Here is a 19,835-nt window from a genome sequence, read left to right as displayed (position 1 = left end):
CTTAAAACTACTGTCTCACTGTCCACATTGCGGTAATTTCCCTTTCGAATATACGGCCACAAGAACGAATACTGATTAGCAGAGAGGCCCCTTGATAACTAATATTTTATTCTCTATTAGAATTACTTTACAAGGAAGTGAGACCGTGATCCTCATCAGCACAGCTAAGTGTAAGAGAATCTCCACCACGAATTGTTCTTAAGTGGAGCTTGCAACAGAACTCTTTAGTTTGTTGTGACCTGCATGAACAGGGTGTACTGTTCGGATTGCCAAACACCTTCTCTAATTGGGGTTTCCTTGTGTAATTGCCAGGTTTCATACTAATAGGGTTAACAAGTATTCCGCTGTCTCGTTTTTTCATACCCATCTCCTCACGCGCACGCGCCCAGTCCAACGATGAAATGATCAATTGCTTGTCTACATCCCCTTCCATGACCGGTAAGGAACATGGTATGGAGAACCGATCCCTGAACCCTAATCATGCTATCTCATAGTTATCCAATTCAGCAAGGAATTAGAGTGGTGGTCCGATATCCGGACATTCTGTTGACAACCCACTACAATCGATCTCCCGGCGTGATTCGAACGAGCTCAATATGATAGCCGCGTTGGCCCTGGATACCCTGCTCTTGATAGCGTTTTGTGAGAATCTCGTGCCAATCGGGTTTACCTACGGCAAGATCCCGAGAATCTGAGCTGAATCGTGCCTTTTGAGGTCTTGATACGCCTTCATGGTGCGGGGGCGAAAGGGGGGCAATGTGCCGGGCCACCGCCGTGCCGAACTGCTAGCTAGGAAATGATTTAAATATGCCAGTCAATCTCTCGTTGGAAGTTCGTCAGCACAATACCAAAGCATTGCAAAACCTGTGTCAATTGTCTGAGGTGAGTCTCACAGTTGATCGAGGTTTAACAATCACTGATGAAAATCTTAAAAACAGGACATCTCGTCGTTCATCGTCAAGCCAAATCCCTGAATCTGCTTCAAGGAGCTTTTATTTAGGTATCTTCATCTGTACCACCATCTCGTTTGACATGAAAAAAGTCATTCTAACGATCCTTTTTGGGAAATTTTAGTCTTCGAAAATGCGCTTCCAAATCGTCGGTGCGGCGCTTGCCCTCATCTCTCCCCTTGTCTCCGGCCTTGGAATCAACTGCCGGGGAAGCAGCAACTGCCGCGGCTGTGCTGTTAACCTCTCGTGGTTGCAGGACCAGATGAACGGCATCTCCGATGACACTTGGTTTGCCAATGGGCAGCACGTTACTTGCCACAGCTGCGAGGGCTCGCTCCAGAATGGCCAAGTCTGCGTCTTCGTCCAGAATTACCCTCAGGGCCTCGATGCTGGCACCATCAAGTCGAAGCTGGGTGACCTTGCCAACCACGGGTGCAATTCTTGCGGTAGTTGCCCAATCCTTCCTGGAAACGATGTCAGCACCGGCATGGTGACTGTCAACTATGTTGCTTAAAGGCAGATGTATTATGCTTGCAGCTCGTGGGTCCAAGGCAACTGCGGGCTGGTTAATTACAATGGATGAAGGGTCAGAACTTGGAAATCAATGTGCAAGTGATGAAGACCTCAATTCTTGTACATGAGTATAGATTGCAAGTAAATACATTGTTTCGGTTTCAAGAGAATGTCATGGCCAATGGATTTCAACATTCGGGGGATTCAAATGCGTACCAATTCCTGTTCCTCTGAGACGGACATTTAGTATGTGACACGAATTTTGGATAAAATTGGACAATTTCCGACAATCCTTGTTGTTTCTGGTCTCATCCCAATTCCAAGTTTGCAAAATCTTTTCCAGTTTCGTAGCATCGTGATAATGCTGGGAGGCTGTTCAATGTTGTGATGTTCCCGCGGCTGCGCGGCGGCTGTTTCGACAAGCCCTAATTATTTAGCGGCTACTTCCATTGGTATTATACGGTAGCTTCCTTCCGATCCGAGGGTGGGTTCCGCGGCGATTTCGCTAGAGTCACTCAAAGTACTCTCTGTATGGAGCGAGGGGAGTACGGAGTACGTGGTGTCGGAACACCTGCTTCCAACCTCAAGCGTCAGGGCGTTTAAACTTGCGACTTTCCCCAGATGGCCCATACGCTCTCTACCTTAGCTCGACTCCCACGGGTAACCGTCGTATTTGAGATTGTCGTAAACCAACTTACATATCCGATATATGCGCCTCTCCATCATCTTCTCGTCAATCTTCCTTTTTATGTCGTGGAAAAAAAATAAGCATGTTATATAAATAAATCCACCTTCGGGTCTGATTCTTCGCACGCGGGTTTGGAGAGTACGTCTCAATCGCCACTTCCACCCATCGATCGTTGCTCCAGGTTATGCCCATTCGCACAAAGAGTCCAAGATGCGGCGGTCGACTGGATCTACCGATTAACCGGTTATTGTCGGAGAGAGAGAGCTCACAGTAATGTGGAGCATTTCCGGAAAAGGGACAATACAAGAAGATATGAATCGATTAAAGAAGGAGTTAGTAAAGTAAGTATGGATAAGAATATATACGTATATAAAATCTCCTATCAAATAAAAAGGTACACATGAAGATGCGACACTAGTGCCACAAGAAGTAACAAAAGCAAGTAACAAAATGATGAGAGGAAAGAAGGGGTAAAATGAGCTAATGTGGGTTGAGAGTGAAAGGAGCCACCCTATCTTATCCTATCCAGATTAAGATAAACGACTCGTCAGGTATGTGCGCTTGGGTGGTGCTACTCAGATTTAGCACGCACAGCTCAACACGTAAGAGGTGACTTTGTGAGACTTGTAGTCGAAGTTGGAGGTAATAGACAAGATGACAAAAGAAAAGAAGAAGAAAAAGGGAAATAAGAGACAAAGTCGCCTTGTAGGGTTGTAGTTCATCATCATCATAATCCTAGCAATTTGCAATTCGCGCTCGCTCAACTGACTTGCCCCGGCATGCCAGTCGCTAGAGGTGCATGGTTCAAAGATATGAAAAAGAAAAAAAAATTACAAGATTACAATGAAACAGTAGAGAGAACAAAGGAGCGCGGAAAAGGGATTAAAATCCCGGCCGAGAGCAAAATATAAAGAAAAACACAAAATGAGGAAAGAGAGGTCGGACCCGAATGAAGGACAGAAGACACTAAAATATGCTGAAAATACAGGGACGAGGCTTGAAACATAGCCGAATAGATGGACGCTAAGAAGATCGAGTCAAGACCGGATGATAGGGGTAGCAGCCGCGCGCTGACGACCATAGAGCAGGACACGAGATCAATACCGGTGCAATTCCACGCCGGATCACAAACCTCGGCTATCACCAAGGCCTGCTCGCCCGTGGAATTTGTGAAATGAGAAAGGAAGACAAGGACCAAGAGCTGTAGTGAGACCAACGAAGGAGACATGAAGAGAAAGCCTGACTCAAAAGAGGCAAAGATGTAAGTTTATTACAACGTCGGAATGAGAGTGTAAATGACTGCCTGCCACAAATGGACGAAAGAGTACCTCAAAGCCGGCACCGATCTATCCGAATTGAACAGAATATGCATCTTCGTTCTCTTTTTTGGTGACTGAGCCAATGATTCAATGATCAAAAATTGAGGTTCTCCCACGTTTATACACAAACGAGGCATTGCGTATTTTGTAACCCAGAGTAAGTTGTAGTCACAAAATTCTGAGAGTACAGATCCAAAACGAAAGACGTGATGCCCTGACGTAGAAATGGCCGGAACAATCATAAAGGAAAGAATGTTTATATGCGAAAATCGGTAAGATCAAGACGCCATGCTCCTGCACATACGCCTCATCAAGTCAAGATAATGGCAGCAAAGCGCAGAGAGAATTCCGTAGGGAGGTGGTTGGAAAGAAGAGAACAAATTTGGGTTGTACAGTTGGGAATGAGTGAATGCTACTCTCCAAGTTTGCCGAGGCGAGAGCTCGAAAAACCGAACAATAATAACAGCCCGGGAGATAAAGCTTGACTTGAAATGATGCCACGAAGACCAATATGACAAGCTATGAGACTTTAACGGTAACAGTGACTTTTTATCGCTCAATCTTCTGCCATCCATTCAGAAATGCCATTAATCCAACACCAAGCACGACCACTCCAAGTATGGAAGCGTAAGGAGCAGACTGTGCCAGGTGATTTTGGGCGAGCATTCCTGACCGAGACAGCGCTGCTGAATTGTCCATCTGTAGTCCTGACTTTTCTGAATCGCCAGTTGCTGTTTGATCGCTGGAGAGGATGCCTCTCATCGAAGCAGAGGGCGATGGGGATGAAGAACGTTGATAGGAGCGTGATTGACTAGCATCTGACTGTGTAGCAATTTCCGTGTTGGTATTCCTTGTCCTCTTCCCTTCCTGAGCTTCCATGTCTCTTCGAATGGACTCGACCATTTCTGCAAGGCTCTTTTTCTCGGTGGCTCGCTCTTCCTCTGCGACCTCGGCTCGTCGTTTGTACTTCTCCATCTGCTGCTTCATTTCGTTCATTTCAATCGTCATGAGGTCAAGCCTCTTCTGAAGACGCGCAGCAGAGGCTTCTGCGGCCGAAGCTTCCTGCGATGTCGCCCTTGGTACCTCATCATCTACGCCATCGGTAGACGCTGTCGAATCGCTAGGCTCGTTTGAGTCGAGGTCGGGAAATTTGGAGACTGAGTTAGCGTCAGTCTCTTGGCTTGCACCTTCCTCTAGAGTTCCGTCGAGTCCGCCCGTCGTAGACTCTAGCTCTAAGCGCTTGGCTCGCTCTTCTGCACCCTCACGAGCCGAGCGCTCTTGGGTCAACAGCTCCTCCAAGCTCTTGACACGTGCTGCTTGGGCGTCAATCTCCTTCTTCGCTGCTGTCAAAGCTTCAATGAGAGAAACTATTTGATGCGGCGATTCAGGTTTTGAAATGGATCCGTTCATGGATGGAGCCTTTGGTCGCTCAGTGTCAGAGCGTCTGAGTGACGGCTGGGCGACAGAGTCTATTGCGTTGAACCGAGCAGAGTCCGGTTTCTCGGGTAGCGGCTGTTGTGGCGGAGGAGCCGGAGGATCAGGGAAACGCCCATTGATGTCTACCTTGACCGGCGTGCCTGTTGGGCGTGGTTTGGAAAGTTCATTTGCTGGATGCTTGCTATCCTTCTTGCCATCGTGCGTCAGGAGTGTATTGAAATATTCTCCGGTTCTCTGAAGCTCTTGTGACTGGTGCCTGGCCACTCGAAGCTCCGTCTGCCAAGGAATAATTAGAACAATTCCACTAGTGATCAAGGCTTGCTTTCAGGAACAACTTCGGCTTACCATTAGTTTCTTCACAATTTGCTCCATTGTTACTGGTGTTAACCAAAAGTTTGTGTTTCGTTGCTGCGCCATGGCACTCATGTTGCTGCCAGCGACGCTAGGGTTAGCTGGTCCGAGTCGGCCATTGGTACCCAAACCAGCTTGGTTATTTCGTGCTCGTAGCTGAGCGACACCTTGGCCCAGCTGCTGACCCACCGCCAATGAATTGGGATTCATCGGGTCAAGATCCCCAAAGTTAAGATCTAATGCATTTGGACTGCTCAATCCAGCATGTTCGACACGAGCAGCCACCTTGTGATGTACCACCGTTTTTTGGTCCTCGCTAACAATATCAATACCCAGCTCCAGCATGTCCTGGTCTCGCAATTCATGGGGTTCCGAATCTCTATTCTCTGGCGACAATCGCTGTCCGTTTACAAAGGTACCATTGGACGATTTGACATCTCTAATCCATACCTTTCCACTTCTATCTGCCCACACTTCGGCATGCTGTCTTGACAGGACTTTTGAGTCGAAATAGCCATTGAGAGGAGTGGGAATCGTCTTGGCATTTGTTTGCCGACCGATCCGCAGGACTTCAGGATAAAAAGGAACCGTGATTGTCTTTCGCTCAAAAGTTCCATTCATCGGGAGTAGTATGAGCATAGCCGTAGCCTCTCCTTGGCCTTGGATGCCCGCGGCTCTGTTGCCATTTTGCTGGATATGTTGCGAGGGAATCACCGGTGAAGGCTGATGGATTGCGGACATTGCCGAAACTGCCGAAGGCCCTGATGCAGGCGATGCAACTGAAAGAGGCCTTGCAGGAGAGATTCCGGAGATGGGTTCGGCCTTGGACGATGGCCAGAGGCCTCTTGATGGCTTCTTTCGCGTGCCCCAGCCGGAGGCCTCGCTCGATCCGGTAGCGGAGTTTCCGTTAGGCTGTGCGGCAGAGTTTGTGATCGTCGATGTGGAGGATGAAGATGAAGCGATGGAGGAAGTCGAGCCAGTTCGCTGGCCGGCTTTTCGTGGCATAAAGATGCGGGAGATATCGTCCGGACCCATGGAGCTGTGACCTGGCTGGCCACCGTTACCGTCGTTCCATGACGTCCGGGGAATATGCTGAAATGGCGAAGCAACGGCAGTCATGAGTTGTTGAGTAGAATATTCAAACGCTTAGATTGAGTCTTGAGGTTCGATCATCACACTGCTCGCGTGTCGTGTGCTCGCGAAACGAGAATGAGGCTGAACGATGGAGTTCCCAAGTCAACGCGAAAGCGGTGGAGAGATGAATATGATGCCGTGGTAGCTCTCTACATGGGCATCAGCCGAATGAAGGAAACTTTTTAATCCGGAGGTCTTCGAGGAATATGGGCAACACTTTTGGTTTCACTTTTCGACATGTCAGCATTTCAGTTGCTTGGTGCGAAACAAAGGGAGTCGCTCTCCGCGTCGGGCGGAAGAGCGAACACATAGATGCCATGCAGGATCTCAGGACTCACCGAATAAGCGTCAAAGGATAAATCGCAGGGCAGAGCTGACAGGAGGTCGTGGCAAAGCGAGCGGACTGGGGATGAATAAAGAATAGAACTGAAGTGGGTGTTAGTATCGTTGTCGGAAACTCTCTTTTCGCTTGGGAGACTCTGGGCCGGGGAATGCTTCAGGTATCGATCAAGTGCAAATATTAAGGCGACGCAGCAACCCAGCGCGTTACGAGGTACGTGGGTGCGGGTAAACCTTGTCAACCGCTTGAATTGTGATTCGTTCAGCGACTTTGGCTACAATGGCATTGGTCTACGTAGTACGACAACAATAATGTGGAAGGAATCACTGCAGTGCGCAGTATTGTACGAGTACCAATGGGCGTGATTTCTGAGCAGCGACTGAGCGAATCTGGGAGGTTATTGTACCATGCCCTTCCCAGAGTATACTTTCGCTATGGAGGAAGACGTGTTTCCCTCGGCACATCAAGTAGACACAGCGTAATATCGAGGTGCTTTGACAGACACCTCCACGTTCGAAATGGTCCTGAAATGATGATCGGTGTAAATACTCTCAAAGCCGTGTTCGATGAATTTATTCTGATATTACCCTATTATGACTCGAGAATTGCTCTGTATCTCAATTAAAAATGATTTCCTCGATGTAACTTATCTCCAAAGTCGAGGAACCCCAAATTCCAGTCATGTGATCTACAGCATGACGGAGATGGTCCGTGCACGACATACAGTTTAGTGAGGCCGGTGAGATGCGGAAAGAAACAAGTAGAGAATCAGAAATTGAGCTGCTATCCAGTCCCATTTGAGGACGATTTCAATTGGTCGCCAAGAATCAGTATCAATTGTTTATAACTACTGTCTTATCACCAGAAAGTTTCCCAACGAATCGTTCAGAATGCCCGTTCCTGTTGGAGCTGCCGGTGGAGGCATGCAAGGTCCTTCGACCTTTGACAAACGTAAGTTTCTAAGCGCTGAGGTTTGGCTATGCATTTTAGGCTCTTGTTAGAAGCAAATGAAGCTAATACTTTGTAGTGAAATTGGGTGCGATGATGGGTGGATGTAGGTTCCGAACTTTGACAAAAGTGTCTTTGCTCCGAAAGACAAAACTGATAGCTTAATTTCTCGCAGCTGTCGGCCTCATCATTGGTTTCATCTTCGGTGCGCATGCCACATACTCATCATAATCTTTGCTGTGCAGATATTGACATAAGCTAGGCGGTGTCAACATCATCAGATTTGGTGCGGGGCCGAATGGCCTCATGAGAACACTGGGCCAGTACATGCTTGGTTCTGCCGCGACGTTTGGGTATGTTCTGCCTCATCTCAGTCAAACAAAGGCGCTTGCTGATGCTTTTCGAAATCACCAACAGATTTTTCATGTCCATCGGTAGCGCTATAAGATCAGAATCATCCCCCATTGCTCACGAGGCTTTCGCAAAGGCACGACGACACCCGATGATCATGCCCCGACAGTACTCTAGGTTATCCCAGCAGCAGTGAGCGGTGATACATTCGGGAGGGTGAAGGGTTAAACATTGCGCCGCGGGGGAACATAAGGGACTTCTGCGGCCCTCAATTTATTAGGTCCATACTTCCAGCGTACTCTGGATCTTCTTTCGAATTCCTCGGGCCGCATTATTTCCAAGCAATATGTACATTATTGGACATGCTCCAGACTCATGAAAAAAATTAAGCGTATTGATTATCCAGATTAAAGTAACTAGGCGCACTAGCCCATGTCGACTGTTCTGCGGATGTAGACAATTACAGTGTAAGTCGCTAATGTCGATCAAAAACCATGCGAAAGCGCGAATGCCGACATGTGATTGCGTATGCACTGGAAGCTGCAATGCCTAAGCGTGAAAAAAATTTGACTCATTTCATGACCTCATGCATGTACAGAAGAGAATGAATAAGAAAATCGATACCAAAAAGAGGGAAAGCCTTGACCTGAAAGATGCTATCGGGGATATTAAGAAGTAAGGGCTGTGGAGCCGGATAGATTGCTGAAATAAAGTTCGTGGGAAAGCGGTCGAAATAGGTATGAAGAAAGCTGTACACCAGTGCCGCTGCAGTAAGGACAAACGAAGGGGAATTCGAGGTGCAAGTCTGTAGATTACAGAAAATCAATAGACGATCACATGAGCGAGCAGGTGCTTTCATTTTTGGAGTTAGAGCTGGCTTTGACCGACAAAGCCACTCTTGCAGCTTCGGTGAAGGCCTCGTTGACCCCTCGGTTTTTCATAGCGGAGCATTCTGTCTCAGATTAGCTTCGAAGCTTGCGTGCCATCGCCCGCAATCCAATCTCTTACCCAGATACCGTAAAGCCTTTATCCTCTTAGCCACCTCGAGGCCCCGGTTATAATCAATGGTGGGCTTCTTCTCTTGTTCGTTGACAACTCCGGCATCATCCTCTTCTTCGGCTTGCTGCTCGCGCAGGTCGCACTTGAGCGCAACCAAGACAAGCTTAACACCCTGACAGTTCTCTGCAATCTCTCCAACCCATTTCGATTCAACGTTTTCTAAAGAGTCCTTGGAATCGACCTGGCCAGTAGTTGCGTTAGCCAAAACCGCCGAACAATTTCTGGCCCGGCCCCACTTACGCTAAAGCAGAGCATAATTGCATGGGTATCATCGTATGAGAGCGATCGCAAGCGGTCGAATTCTTCTTGGCCAGCAGTATCCCAGAGACTCAATTCAATGTGTGTACCATCAACAAAAATGTCTAAATCGATCAGCGATTGCAGACTGTTCGGCAGTCCCATCACGACGTACCATGGACATAATTTTCTAGTTGGAGAATCAGCGCAACTGTAATACAATGAGGGGAGGAGAGAGTTGTCACATACCGAAGACTGTAGGCTCACTTGGACAGGCGCAAAGCGTTAACGGTTGGTCAAGGATGAGTCGATTACAACTTACTAAACAGTCGGGAAGTAGCTGCAGAGATGCCCGTCAGTAGATGTATATTATCGCGACCGAGAAAATAGCTCACCCTCTTGTGAAGACATTCAGTAATGAAGTCTTACCGCAAGCACCGTCGCCTCTGTGGCACGTTAGTACTTGATCATGCAGGAATGTGAGAAGGAACGACATACAGAAGCACCAACTTCCGTTGGACGGTCTTCGAACCACCACAAAGAGGCATTGTGGTAATTTGGCGTAGAATTGAATTCAGTAGGATAGGTATGAGAAATTTTATTGTATTGCAGGCGAAGTTGTCAAGATGCAATGGCAATACAAGAACGTCGGGGAACTGGCTTGGCGGGTCCGGAATGACGCCGAGGCAGCAGATACGCAGCAATGAGGCGAGTTGAGAGGGAGACTAACTAACCTCATTTTGCGTTCGGCTGGGGTAAACGGAGACGAACGAGACCAATCCTCCCTCTCCTCCGCGACATGGTCCCTGATTCCCTGGCGAACTATGACTGGTTGACGTCGCTGCAAAATAAACCATGAATATGCGGAGTACACCCTAATGAAAAGTACCTAAACGTACAAAAAATGGGACAAGTATGAATAAAATTGAATATGATGGGAAAGAATTGAAAAATAAACTGAAAAATAACAAAAATAAAATAATAGCAAGAGTCAAATGGATTAAAATTAAGATTAATTAATTGATATAGGAGAATATCAAGAGTCTGATGCATGCGGTTGTTTGGAGCTGTATAAAACATCCCATGCTCTCACATGATGCCCCAATACACATCGAATATATCAACATCCTTTCGCAATATGGGAGCATAAGTGACACTGGGCTCTGAAAATACATTGCTCGTGCCTTCTTGTTTTACATGATCTTATCTTGGAATGCTTGAAAACATGTGCGCAATATTCACTTGCAAAAGGAGTAGGTATACAATGCTAGAAGATTAGCATGATCCAGATAGACAGAGAGCAAAACATCGACTTTTTTTAGAAGAACACAGCAGCTGACGAGCAACTCTCATTATGTGCGCTTAGACAAGTCGAGTAGAGACAATTTGGCGGGCAAAAGCGCTTGGGGCCGATGCGGCCGGAGGCGAGACGTGGAGGAGACTAGCGAGAGCTCAACTCGGCATCCGTAATCGCTATCGGTTGTTGTCCAAATAGTGGGTAGCTAGAACTAGGCAGCTGGCTCACCACAAACTCCACTCGAGACACAAACATAACTCACGACAGAGATTCAAGTCCTCAATACGATCTCGCTGTCCTTGCTCTGCTTCGATCTTCTCATAGGTCTGCACTTGGAACACTGACAGCACCCATTTACCACCGCGATAACAATGTCTGACGACGATGACTTCATGCAAGATTCTGATCAGGAACAGTAAGTTGCAACTTCGGGAGTCTGTGTTAAGGCAACCACTAACGGCAAACTAGATACGATTTTGAATATGAGGATGAGGACGAAGAGGAAGATGGCGGAGACGTCGATATCGAAAACAAATACTACAATGCCAAGCAAATGAAGGTCGACTACCCGGAAGAAGCAATCGATGAATTCTTAGGCGTTCCAACGTTGGAGCCAGAGAAGGGAGACTGGTACGAAGAGGACATACCGGACAATTGTTTTCCTTGACTGATCAACTGTAGGGGCTTCAAAGGACTGAAGCAGGCCATAAAGCTTGAATTCAAGCTCCGTCGGTATCAACAGGTCAGCCAGACCCCGCTCGTAACAAACCATGGGATGCTCACATGTCGCTGCAGGCCATTGAGCATTATCGAGAATTGCTCACATACGTCAAATCTGCTGTTACTCGCAACGACTCCGAAAAGTCTATCAATAACATGCTCGATTTCATCGAAAAGGCGTCCGAAGATGAGGGAGCTTACCAGTGCATGGAGGAATTCTATTCACAAACGCTAGCCTCCTTTCAAAGCACAAATAACGAGCGGCTCTGGCTGAAGACAAATATTAAGCTGGCGAGGCTTTGGTTAGATCGCAAAGACTACGTACAGTTGTCGAAGAAATTGCGCGAGTTGCACAAGGCCTGTCAAAGAGATGATGGAACAGATGATCCAAGCAAGGGAACATACTCTCTTGAGGTCTATGCCTTGGAAATCCAAATGTATGCGGAAACTAAGAATAATAAACGACTCAAGGTACGTCATATATTCTGCCGTCGAAAGCGAAGCATATCGTAACTCAGATTCAAAAGGCTCTTTATCAGCGCGCTCTCAAGGTGCGATCGGCCGTTCCGCACCCGAAGATTATGGGGATTATCCGCGAATGTGGTGGGAAGATGCATATGAGTGAAGGTGCGCTTCAGCCTCCATGATAGAGATACACCATGCTGATCATGGTCCAGAGAATTGGAAGGAAGCGCAGAGCGATTTTTTCGATTCCTTCCGAAACTACGACGAAGCTGGGTCATTACAAAGAATTCAAGTGCTCAAGTACCTGGTCTTGACTACCATGTTGGTCAAATCCGACATCAACCCCTTCGATTCGCAGGAGACGAAACCCTACAAAAATGATCCGCGGATCGCCGCTATGACCGATCTTGTCGACGCGTATCAGCGAGACGACATTCACCGATACGAATCGATCCTTCAACACAACCAGGATGTTTTGAATGATCCATTTATTGCTGAGAATATCGACGAAGTCACGCGGAACATGAGAACCAAGGCCGTGCTCAAATTGATCGCCCCGTATACCCGGTTCACCCTTGCTTTTGTGGCCAAGCAGTTGAGGATATCGGTTCCAGAAGTACAGGACATCATCGGGTTTCTAATCGTGGACAAGAAGCTCCAGGCCAAAGTCAATCAAGAGAATGGGACTGTTGAGGTGGAGGTCAATAGCGATCTCGGTCGCACCCAAGCTATGCGCGAATGGAGCTCGGCCATTGGTTCGCTTTTGAACACCATTCTGAATGAGGGCGAAGGTTTCCACTCAGAGGAGTCGCCGTTTGCTGGCGTCGGCCACTCATCTGGCATTGGGGAAGCTGCGGGATCACTGCACGCATCCAAATTCACGGGCGGTCCAGGCAGGCCGAAGGGCGGCTTCAAGGCTCGGGGCCTCATGGCGGCGAGGCCGCCGGCGCCCGGTGTTAAATGAAGAAAGTCTCGTTTGCTCTCCACTTCAAATGTCTTGCTTTTCTTTCTCGGCCAGCTTTCGGCGAGGTGAACGGGCAGGAGTCAGGAGCTTGGAGCCGAGCGCGATCGTGCCTGTTGTGCATGTGTCACCACAGCAGGCTCGGGAAAGCCCGCGAAAGTGGGGCGGGGGGCGACACGCATCGGGGAGAGGGGGAAGCAAAGGTGACGGGGAAAGGAAGGATGCATCTTTTGTTTGTTAGAGATACTTTTTTTCTTTTCTTTTTTCCCTTTGTTTGCCGTCGCACCCTTATTTTTCACATTCTTATTTTTAACACGCATCATTTTTACACACGGTCTGCGGCAGGCTCTATGCGGTTTGGTTTAAGGTCCACGGAGTCGGGCGTTCCTGCTTGAGGGGAGCGGTCTCAAATTCCGATCAAGGATGTCTGCCTTGACCCGGTTCCTGATTTACGGAGCGTCAATCTCTCTACGGCGGGAATCTGCGACGGGACTGGTTGGTGTGCTTGGACTGGCTGATGCGGGTCGCCGGTCCCAGCATCAAGGGACGACAGAAAACAACAAAGGCAGAGCTTTGACATTACTGTGTATTCGCTGGGGGACCAGGACCGGCTTGTTACAGAGCATGGCACTGCCAGATCTTCGGAGGATGATGAGGGAAGGTGGATGGGGGAGGAGTAAGAGGCGTGATCAAGATGAGTTTGGCGATATGTAGTCAGATATGCTCGATCCCCTTTCCACTATGGCGGGTCGTCGTTCCCATGTCCGTCTCCCATCGCGGCGGCCGTGCGTGTCGGGGGGGTTCCTTACAATGCGCTAACTAAGGGACCTAAGGGTAGTTAAGGCAGGCCAGACTGCTTTCGGGAAAAGCTCCACTATGCGGTACGAAGCACTACGGAGTACACTGTAGATGGAGCCCGAGCGAGACCCGACAATTGATGTTGATCAACGACGCCAATTCATTCTCGTTTATTGCTTTTTCTTGATGATCATGACGATGACGATGTTCTTGTTAAAGCTGCTGCTGCTGCTATTGCTGCGACTAGTCCTGCTACAGTTGCCCACTACGATTGCTTCTGCTTCTAGTAATGCCAACGGATGCTTTTCACTAACACATCTTAATACTGTGTCCGTGCCCTGTTGTATACCTTGCTCCTAGTCTCCCTCTTTCTCTTCCTCCTCTCAAACCCCCCTGGTCGGTCGGGGTTGACAAGCCGAGGCATCACCATCATTCTGCTGGGGTACGCAAGAGACGGACAAGTCAAGTAGAGTACTATCGAGGTCGTGCAAGGGCAGAGAGATGCCCCAATCTAGTTTTTGGTGTCATATTTTGTGTCGGAGTCGCCTTTTCTAAATTTACTTGGCGTGTCGTGGTCATCATTATTAATCATTACTTTCATCATCCTCATTGTTTTTTTGTGCTGGTCGCCATGTCTCTGTTCGCTCACTCTCTCTTACCCTTGGCCAACTGCTCTTCTCTAAATCCTCGTTCTCTTGCCTGCCATTCGTGGAGGGGGGGGGGGGGGGGGAGCGCAGGCGTGTATGTGGGAGTCGTGGGCGTGTTTTATTACCCATCACATTTCTGGGGGCACCAACACCTTTCGGCATCTCCGTCGCGCATCTTCCTCTCCTTGGACAAGAGACAGTCCCATTGGTCCCCCAGTCCTGACGTCGCACATGACTTTGGGTCGCACCAAGAAACCCTCTTGAGCCATGCAGTCCACTTTGAGCATTCCACGACCTCTTCTTTCATTGTGCTCGTTCTTTTTTTTTTTTGCCGAGAAAGGTAAATAATATTGTACGCCTTACTAATGCCACGAGACTCAATAGGGACGCGATGTATTTTCCACTTCTGCAATTGCACGTTTTTCAAGGTAATTTTACGTTTGAAGGTTGTCCAACTCGATGGCCTACGCAAGATGCGTCAATTCCGCTCTTCAATTTGTCACTGTCACTATACGGCAATGCTAATCGACCAGGGCTCCACAATAATGGCGCCAATCGCGAAGAACTAGGAACTAGGAAGCCTGGTCACCTTAGCTCCTTCTCTGGCTGGCTGTCTGTCCGACGCTGGACATGACCAGGGCATGGTCATGGGCGTGTGAGGCTGGCTTAGGTTTCGCGGGTCCCGGAAAGGCCCCAGACGCTCCGCTGGGACGGGAAGCTCAGACAATCGATGCATGGTTATCTTCAAAAGAACGTGTACCGTACAGGGGGCAGGGACATTGCACATACATAAGGTGCGTCTTTCCAAGACGCCGGTGAATCTTACATGATGATTGATAGTAGTTAATAGATGAAGAAGATCAAAAAAGAAGCAGAAGGCGGTGATGACTATGATGATGAAGATGCTTAGCACACACCGATGGGTCTCCGCTTTTTTCACGTTTTCAGCATCGTGCCGGTCTAACATTCCCACCTGGGCAATCGTGAACCCGTCATCTGCCATGGCATCGGGGCTCGACTATCTCATACATTCTTTCGTCAGGCTGTTTGATCCGCACGCAAGGCACGGTCCTGAACGCCCTCGGCCCTTCCAGGGATCCATGATCATGGAAAGATGGATGGGGCTGCTAGGGTCCCGGATCTTTCATGGAGCTCTGACTTGTATTCTTGGGATATTCCGTGCGCGCGCACTGTTCAAGTTGAGGCCGGCCACGATGTGAGCTCCCATGCTGACCTTTTTCTCTCCCACCCTTCATCCCCCTTCCCCAAAGTCTGGTCATGCATAATGTGCCTTTTGGCGCGCGTTTGCATGTGTACTGCTCGGCCCCTGGTCTTCTGGGTGCCATAGTCCGGATCGGACACGAGATGGGGCTTGCTTTCTCAATCACTTTTGTGGCCTTTCGCCAAACACCCCCGCTCGCTCAACTTTTCTCCGTCTTCTGGGCTTTCTGTCGCGGATCCACCTTGGCTTTCAACCCCCCCGCCTATGAGTGTGTGCCCTAGCGATCGTAATGCCTTGCCTCGTTTCTCTCTTTTGCTTTCCCTTTTGCATCATCCGCCGTGGGTCCAAGGTCCCCTAGCGCATCAACCTATCCAGGGGTGGGAGGGGAAAAAGACAGACTGTGGCGGGAGCTAATTACGCCCGCCGCGAGCATCGTAGACATTGGCTGCTTCCCAGGAGCATCTACTCTTGACTCGAATGGAAGTATGCTTGCTTGAAGACAATCAGGTACCATACAGGGAACATATTGTGATGCTGTCGGCTTTGAATGCTTAAGCTCATTCCACAGCTGGTGATATATCGGAAAGACAAGGGAATCGCATAAAGAAAAAAAGGCTGAAGGGAGAGGAAATAGGCAAGAAGCGCGAAAGAGCATCGGGACCTGGCGTTTACGGCAAGCAAAAAGAATAGTCTATCGAGGCCCCGGGAAGCCTCAGAATCATAGACGTCTCTTCCGTCACCGGTTGCAGGCATACTCGGCCCGTGAGAAAAGGTGATGAATGCCCCCTTCTGTTTGTAGAAAATGGAGCTCTGAGGCCCAGATGAGACACTCTCCCAGGCGCTCGTTTCACCCGTTGACAAGCTCGATCAGATCGGCCTGGACGGGGGTTCAGAGACGTTGCGTCCCCAATTCATCATAAAGCGCCCATTCTTCTCGTTTCCTCTCTTTCCTCTCTCCCTTGCCCCGAGTCCTGCAAGCTTGCTGAGGAAAACCAGACCGGGACCCTGATAAAGATTGCATGAACCGCGTCGATCGCAAACCCAATTTCCTAGCTTGTCTGTTTCTTGACCGATTTATTGCTGGCTCCTTATATTGATCTCCATCTCTTTATCTATCACGATCTCTACCCGTTATTTGGCACATTTCTCGCTCACACATACTTACATTACCCCCCACCACACACAACTCTCTCGCACGCGTGCGTATACACACAAGCACGTACCAAGGTTTTTTCTTTTGCGCTGCTCTTCTTATTGGATTGTGGGGCAATGAACGTGCAACATTTTGCGGCCGTGAATGTGGCCCGCCCTTACAGATACCACGACCTAGGTCAAGGGGCAGGGGAAATAAGAGGATCAGGCCCAGGAACCGAACTGATAACGCGCCTTAATCCAGGGGATTGGTCATCATCCGACAAAGCGGCAGCGGCGGCAGCAGTATCCTCATCATCGGGCTTGCCATCGTCAAATCTGTCTTCCTCGACGCTGTCGTCGTCGAATGTGGTCGCTGTGCAGAGACTGGTTCAAGGATCCACCCCAGTGACTACAGCAGTGATGCCAGTGAGGGTGCCAGTTGGAGTTCCCGCTCCGGGTCCAGTTAGCGGACCCGCCAACTCCATCTCCTTCGGCCCGTCGGATTTTACCGCCCTAAGCTACTTTACCTCCCCAGCTCTCTGTTGTCAACATCAACAACCACCACCACCACCACCACCACAACCGCATCCCTCGTCGACCCGCTACAAGATGGGCTCCATGCAGTCCGACGAGGAGCTGGCCACTCTGCAGAAGCTCTCGAGCGAATATGAACCAGACGTTCAGGTGAGTGATATTAGCGTCGTTGCTGGACTTGGATATACCCAGCAAAAGCAAAACGCCCCCCCGTCTTGAATTAACGAAGTTCTGATCGTCCCCCACACACGCAGGGTCCTCTCGTCGGCAAGCGCCAATCGAGTCAGGCCATTACCGCCGAATATGCCAACGCCGATCCAGCATTTGTTCGCAAGACAAGGGTGAGGACTTGAAGTTCTGTTGACGCTTTGACGTATTTACTGGATGTTCATTTGTTTCTTTCACACAGGCACTACCCCAGAAATTCTCTCATTATCGAACGGTCAAAGGAGATGGAAATTGTGGTTGGCGAGGTACGCTGCTCGAGCCCGGGTGCCGTTTGCTGAAGATGTTTTTATTTGCAGTTTGTCAGTCTTGTTAACCCATCTCGTGTGTTCATAGCAATCGCCTTTGGTTACTTTGAAACCCTATTGAGACTCGGGGACAAGAATCAAATTGCTGCAGAAGAGGCTCGACTCAAGTCGCTCAACAATCTCCTAAACGTTGCCGGCTTCCAAGAACATCTTTATGAGGACTTTGTCGAAGAGACAATTCTGCTACTTCGAGAAGTTGCCTCATGGGTCCCAGTCACTGATGATGGAGCCGCTCTTTTGGCCAAATTCAACGACTCCTCCATATCGAATGCCATCATCACTCACTTTAGGGTAGGCCCATGATCATAATCTTTTTATTGAGATGTAATTTTGGGGAACAATTCATTAACGGTGCCTTGACAGTTACTTACCAGCGCATGGATGAAAACACACGCCGATGCTTATCAACCGTTTATCCCGGATAAGACGGTGGAACAATACTGTGCAACCCAGATTGAACCTTACCAGGTTGAGATTGAGCATGTCGGAATGAACGCGTTGATTGACTGTCTTATAAAGTCGGCCGGATTCGCAGTAGAAATCCTCTACCTGGACCGAAGCGCCGGAGAAGAAGTTAATACGATCCGCTTTGAGCTAGAAACTTCGGCGGGAGAGGCCGTCTTTCCAGACGCAGCAACCATGAGACTGTTATACAGACCGTACGTCCGCACCTCGCCAATAGGGGCGCAAGATTATGTCGGCAATATCTGGTTGAAGACAATGATGGCTAACTTTAACATTATCAAGGGGTCATTATGATATTCTTTACAAAGTTGAGGATGTTGCAGAATTGCTTTCTGCCGCGACACAAGTGCAGCTCGTCTCTGATCTCGAGTCGTTTTCCCCTATTCGCGATGTACCGATGGCGTCGACCTATGGCCAGTTCAACCCGTGGTTCGCCGAGATCCCTGGCATGTCTTTTGTCCCTGGTGTGCCCTCGGGCCTGTCGGGTCTATCGGGCCTGTCCGGCCTGACTGGGTATGGAGGTTTGGGCTCGCTATCGCTGATGCCGACAAGTTTTGCACCCGCTGCCGAACCTACGGTGCCTCAACCATCAATGACACCAAGTGCTTTGCCCATAAGCCCTACTCCGACGGCCACAACGCCCAGTTTCCGACCGTCCAAATACGAGTATGAAGCGGAATTTACACCGGCGCCGCCGGCAAACCTTCCATGCCAAACGGCAACATTTCGAAAGTAGGTTCACCAATAGTGGTCTTTAGTTTAACTTGTAATTTAATGTTGATTCAGTTCTCACTACAATCCGGCACACTTTTTGAATTCCGAATTTCAACCGGAGATGTGGACGCCTGAGACGGAAATTAAATCGGAAAGCAAATCACCGGATCAAATTCGGCATTGATACATGACGATGCTGGCTTGACACCGCGGACCAGGGTCATCGCAGCAGCACGCTACCTTGCCAGTGAACATCTATGAATTTCGATCCGTTACCATTGACGACCAACCTCCCATGAGCGTCAACGTCGCATCATCAAATCTCCCATTTCGCATCTTCATGCCCTCCCTTCCATTTTCGACCAATAAATAATCTCCCAATTATCACATATATTCCATCCAACCCAAATTTACATTATGACCATGCCGCTCACGATCTCCACCTTTATCCCATCAATCTATCTGCTTATCCACTTACGCCGCTGCACGACAAACTAACGACTTGATGACTTGCTGATTATCAGCGTTGCTTTTCTTTTAAAGACTATATTTCATAATCATCTGGTCTCTGCTCATTTCGTGCCATTAGTCTGAGCATTTATTATGATTATTATTTTCATGTCCACGATATATTGCGTTGATTTGCTTGTGGTGTGGCTGAGATGGTTTCTTCATTATTAAAATTATTACCGCACTTTCTTCTTCTTTTTTTTTTCTTGTTTTCTTTGCAAGTTACCAAGATATCCTTATCCTTTAGGCTTCTATTTTTCAAGACTCGTCATTTCTTTATGTTTTCCCCTTCACGTCTTGGTCTATTACAGCAGCTATTGACTTTGACTTTTGTTCATCTTATTCTTAATTACTTAAGAGCGGAGGATGAGGGCAGACCTAAGCATGGCCGCATGAGCAGGGAGGGCTAGCCCCGCTGAAATAGACGGAGTGCGTTTCAAGGATCTAAGAAGAAGCAAGTGGATTGCGTTTTTGCCTCAGAAGGCCGAGAGGCGCCGGGAGGTGGTGT

General features: G+C 48.6%; 8 protein-coding genes across 8 annotated transcripts; 6 read left to right on the top strand and 2 right to left on the bottom strand.

The window, feature by feature from the left end:
• Positions 1-1,081: 1,081 nt before the first annotated feature.
• On the top strand, positions 1,082-1,571 carry L228DRAFT_251361 (killer toxin; the record flags this gene model as incomplete). Its single annotated transcript, XM_018333539.1, has 1 exon — positions 1,082-1,571. A coding segment is annotated over one exon (383 nt), but the record flags the coding sequence as incomplete, so codon positions are not given.
• Positions 1,572-3,987: 2,416 nt separating this feature from the next.
• Positions 3,988-6,475, bottom strand: L228DRAFT_49432 (hypothetical protein). The gene is made up of 2 exons (XM_018336639.1): positions 5,253-6,475; positions 3,988-5,183 (listed from the first exon to the last, which is right to left on the bottom strand). The coding sequence occupies exons 1-2, from the start codon at positions 6,375-6,377 to the stop codon at positions 4,020-4,022; spliced, it is 2,289 nt and encodes a 762-aa protein (XP_018184801.1). The 5' UTR covers positions 6,378-6,475; the 3' UTR covers positions 3,988-4,019.
• Positions 6,476-7,501: 1,026 nt separating this feature from the next.
• On the top strand, positions 7,502-8,437 carry L228DRAFT_251358 (hypothetical protein). Its single transcript, XM_018333538.1, has 5 exons — positions 7,502-7,683; positions 7,760-7,786; positions 7,856-7,885; positions 7,943-8,033; positions 8,098-8,437. The coding sequence occupies exons 1-5, from the start codon at positions 7,623-7,625 to the stop codon at positions 8,225-8,227; spliced, it is 339 nt and encodes a 112-aa protein (XP_018184800.1). The 5' UTR covers positions 7,502-7,622; the 3' UTR covers positions 8,228-8,437.
• L228DRAFT_224966 (GTP-binding protein RHO3) lies at positions 8,421-9,978 on the bottom strand. Its single transcript, XM_018330363.1, has 8 exons — positions 9,826-9,978; positions 9,723-9,773; positions 9,650-9,667; positions 9,577-9,593; positions 9,503-9,517; positions 9,331-9,452; positions 9,040-9,271; positions 8,421-8,983 (listed from the first exon to the last, which is right to left on the bottom strand). Exons 1-8 carry the CDS (start codon positions 9,873-9,875, stop codon positions 8,865-8,867), a joined length of 624 nt encoding a protein of 207 aa, XP_018184799.1. The 5' UTR covers positions 9,876-9,978; the 3' UTR covers positions 8,421-8,864.
• Positions 9,979-10,995: 1,017 nt separating this feature from the next.
• Positions 10,996-12,773, top strand: L228DRAFT_215321 (putative COP9 signalosome subunit 2; the record flags this gene model as incomplete). Its single annotated transcript, XM_018330074.1, has 6 exons — positions 10,996-11,039; positions 11,093-11,254; positions 11,306-11,366; positions 11,420-11,815; positions 11,872-11,971; positions 12,022-12,773. 6 exons carry the CDS (start codon positions 10,996-10,998, stop codon positions 12,771-12,773), a joined length of 1,515 nt encoding a protein of 504 aa, XP_018184798.1.
• Positions 12,774-13,581: 808 nt separating this feature from the next.
• Positions 13,582-14,040, top strand: L228DRAFT_49339 (hypothetical protein). Its single transcript, XM_018336638.1, has one exon. The coding sequence runs from the start codon at positions 13,680-13,682 to the stop codon at positions 13,926-13,928; it is 249 nt and encodes an 82-aa protein (XP_018184797.1). The 5' UTR covers positions 13,582-13,679; the 3' UTR covers positions 13,929-14,040.
• A 644-nt stretch (positions 14,041-14,684) lies between these two features.
• Positions 14,685-15,667, top strand: L228DRAFT_49301 (hypothetical protein). The gene is made up of 2 exons (XM_018336637.1): positions 14,685-15,009; positions 15,075-15,667. The coding sequence occupies exons 1-2, from the start codon at positions 14,846-14,848 to the stop codon at positions 15,433-15,435; spliced, it is 525 nt and encodes a 174-aa protein (XP_018184796.1). The 5' UTR covers positions 14,685-14,845; the 3' UTR covers positions 15,436-15,667.
• Positions 15,668-16,448: 781 nt separating this feature from the next.
• Positions 16,449-19,240, top strand: L228DRAFT_49273 (cysteine proteinase). The gene is made up of 7 exons (XM_018336636.1): positions 16,449-17,255; positions 17,360-17,446; positions 17,515-17,578; positions 17,667-17,929; positions 18,002-18,297; positions 18,386-18,835; positions 18,890-19,240. Exons 1-7 carry the CDS (start codon positions 16,707-16,709, stop codon positions 18,999-19,001), a joined length of 1,821 nt encoding a protein of 606 aa, XP_018184795.1. The 5' UTR covers positions 16,449-16,706; the 3' UTR covers positions 19,002-19,240.
• Positions 19,241-19,835: the final 595 nt, after the last annotated feature.

The sequence above is a fragment of the Xylona heveae genome, assembly GCF_001619985.1.
Source record: "Xylona heveae TC161 unplaced genomic scaffold L228scaffold_14, whole genome shotgun sequence".
NCBI classification, from domain to species: domain Eukaryota; kingdom Fungi; phylum Ascomycota; class Xylonomycetes; order Xylonales; family Xylonaceae; genus Xylona; species Xylona heveae.
The sequence above is the reverse complement of the archived record's forward strand: the minus strand, read 5'-3'. Positions and strand labels throughout refer to the sequence as shown.

Coding starts and splice junctions, on each gene's coding strand:
- L228DRAFT_49432 (XM_018336639.1), bottom strand. CDS start 6,377: ATGACTGCCGTTGCTTCGCCATTTCAGCATATTCCCCGGACGTCATGG. Junction 5,184..5,252: donor AAATTGTGAAGAAACTAATG/GTAAGCCGAAGT, acceptor ATTCCTTGGCAG/ACGGAGCTTCGAGTGGCCAG.
- L228DRAFT_251358 (XM_018333538.1), top strand. CDS start 7,623: ATGCCCGTTCCTGTTGGAGCTGCCGGTGGAGGCATGCAAGGTCCTTCG. Junction 7,787..7,855: donor GGGTGCGATGATGGGTGGAT/GTAGGTTCCGAA, acceptor AATTTCTCGCAG/CTGTCGGCCTCATCATTGGT. Junction 8,034..8,097: donor GGTTCTGCCGCGACGTTTGG/GTATGTTCTGCC, acceptor AATCACCAACAG/ATTTTTCATGTCCATCGGTA.
- L228DRAFT_224966 (XM_018330363.1), bottom strand. CDS start 9,875: ATGCCTCTTTGTGGTGGTTCGAAGACCGTCCAACGGAAGTTGGTGCTT. Junction 9,272..9,330: donor CAATTATGCTCTGCTTTAGC/GTAAGTGGGGCC, acceptor ACTACTGGCCAG/GTCGATTCCAAGGACTCTTT. Junction 8,984..9,039: donor AAAGGCTTTACGGTATCTGG/GTAAGAGATTGG, acceptor AATCTGAGACAG/AATGCTCCGCTATGAAAAAC.
- L228DRAFT_49339 (XM_018336638.1), top strand. CDS start 13,680: ATGGAGCCCGAGCGAGACCCGACAATTGATGTTGATCAACGACGCCAA.
- L228DRAFT_49301 (XM_018336637.1), top strand. CDS start 14,846: ATGACCAGGGCATGGTCATGGGCGTGTGAGGCTGGCTTAGGTTTCGCG. Junction 15,010..15,074: donor GGACATTGCACATACATAAG/GTGCGTCTTTCC, acceptor TAGATGAAGAAG/ATCAAAAAAGAAGCAGAAGG.
- L228DRAFT_49273 (XM_018336636.1), top strand. CDS start 16,707: ATGAACGTGCAACATTTTGCGGCCGTGAATGTGGCCCGCCCTTACAGA. Junction 17,579..17,666: donor TGGAAATTGTGGTTGGCGAG/GTACGCTGCTCG, acceptor GTGTGTTCATAG/CAATCGCCTTTGGTTACTTT. Junction 17,930..18,001: donor CCATCATCACTCACTTTAGG/GTAGGCCCATGA, acceptor GTGCCTTGACAG/TTACTTACCAGCGCATGGAT.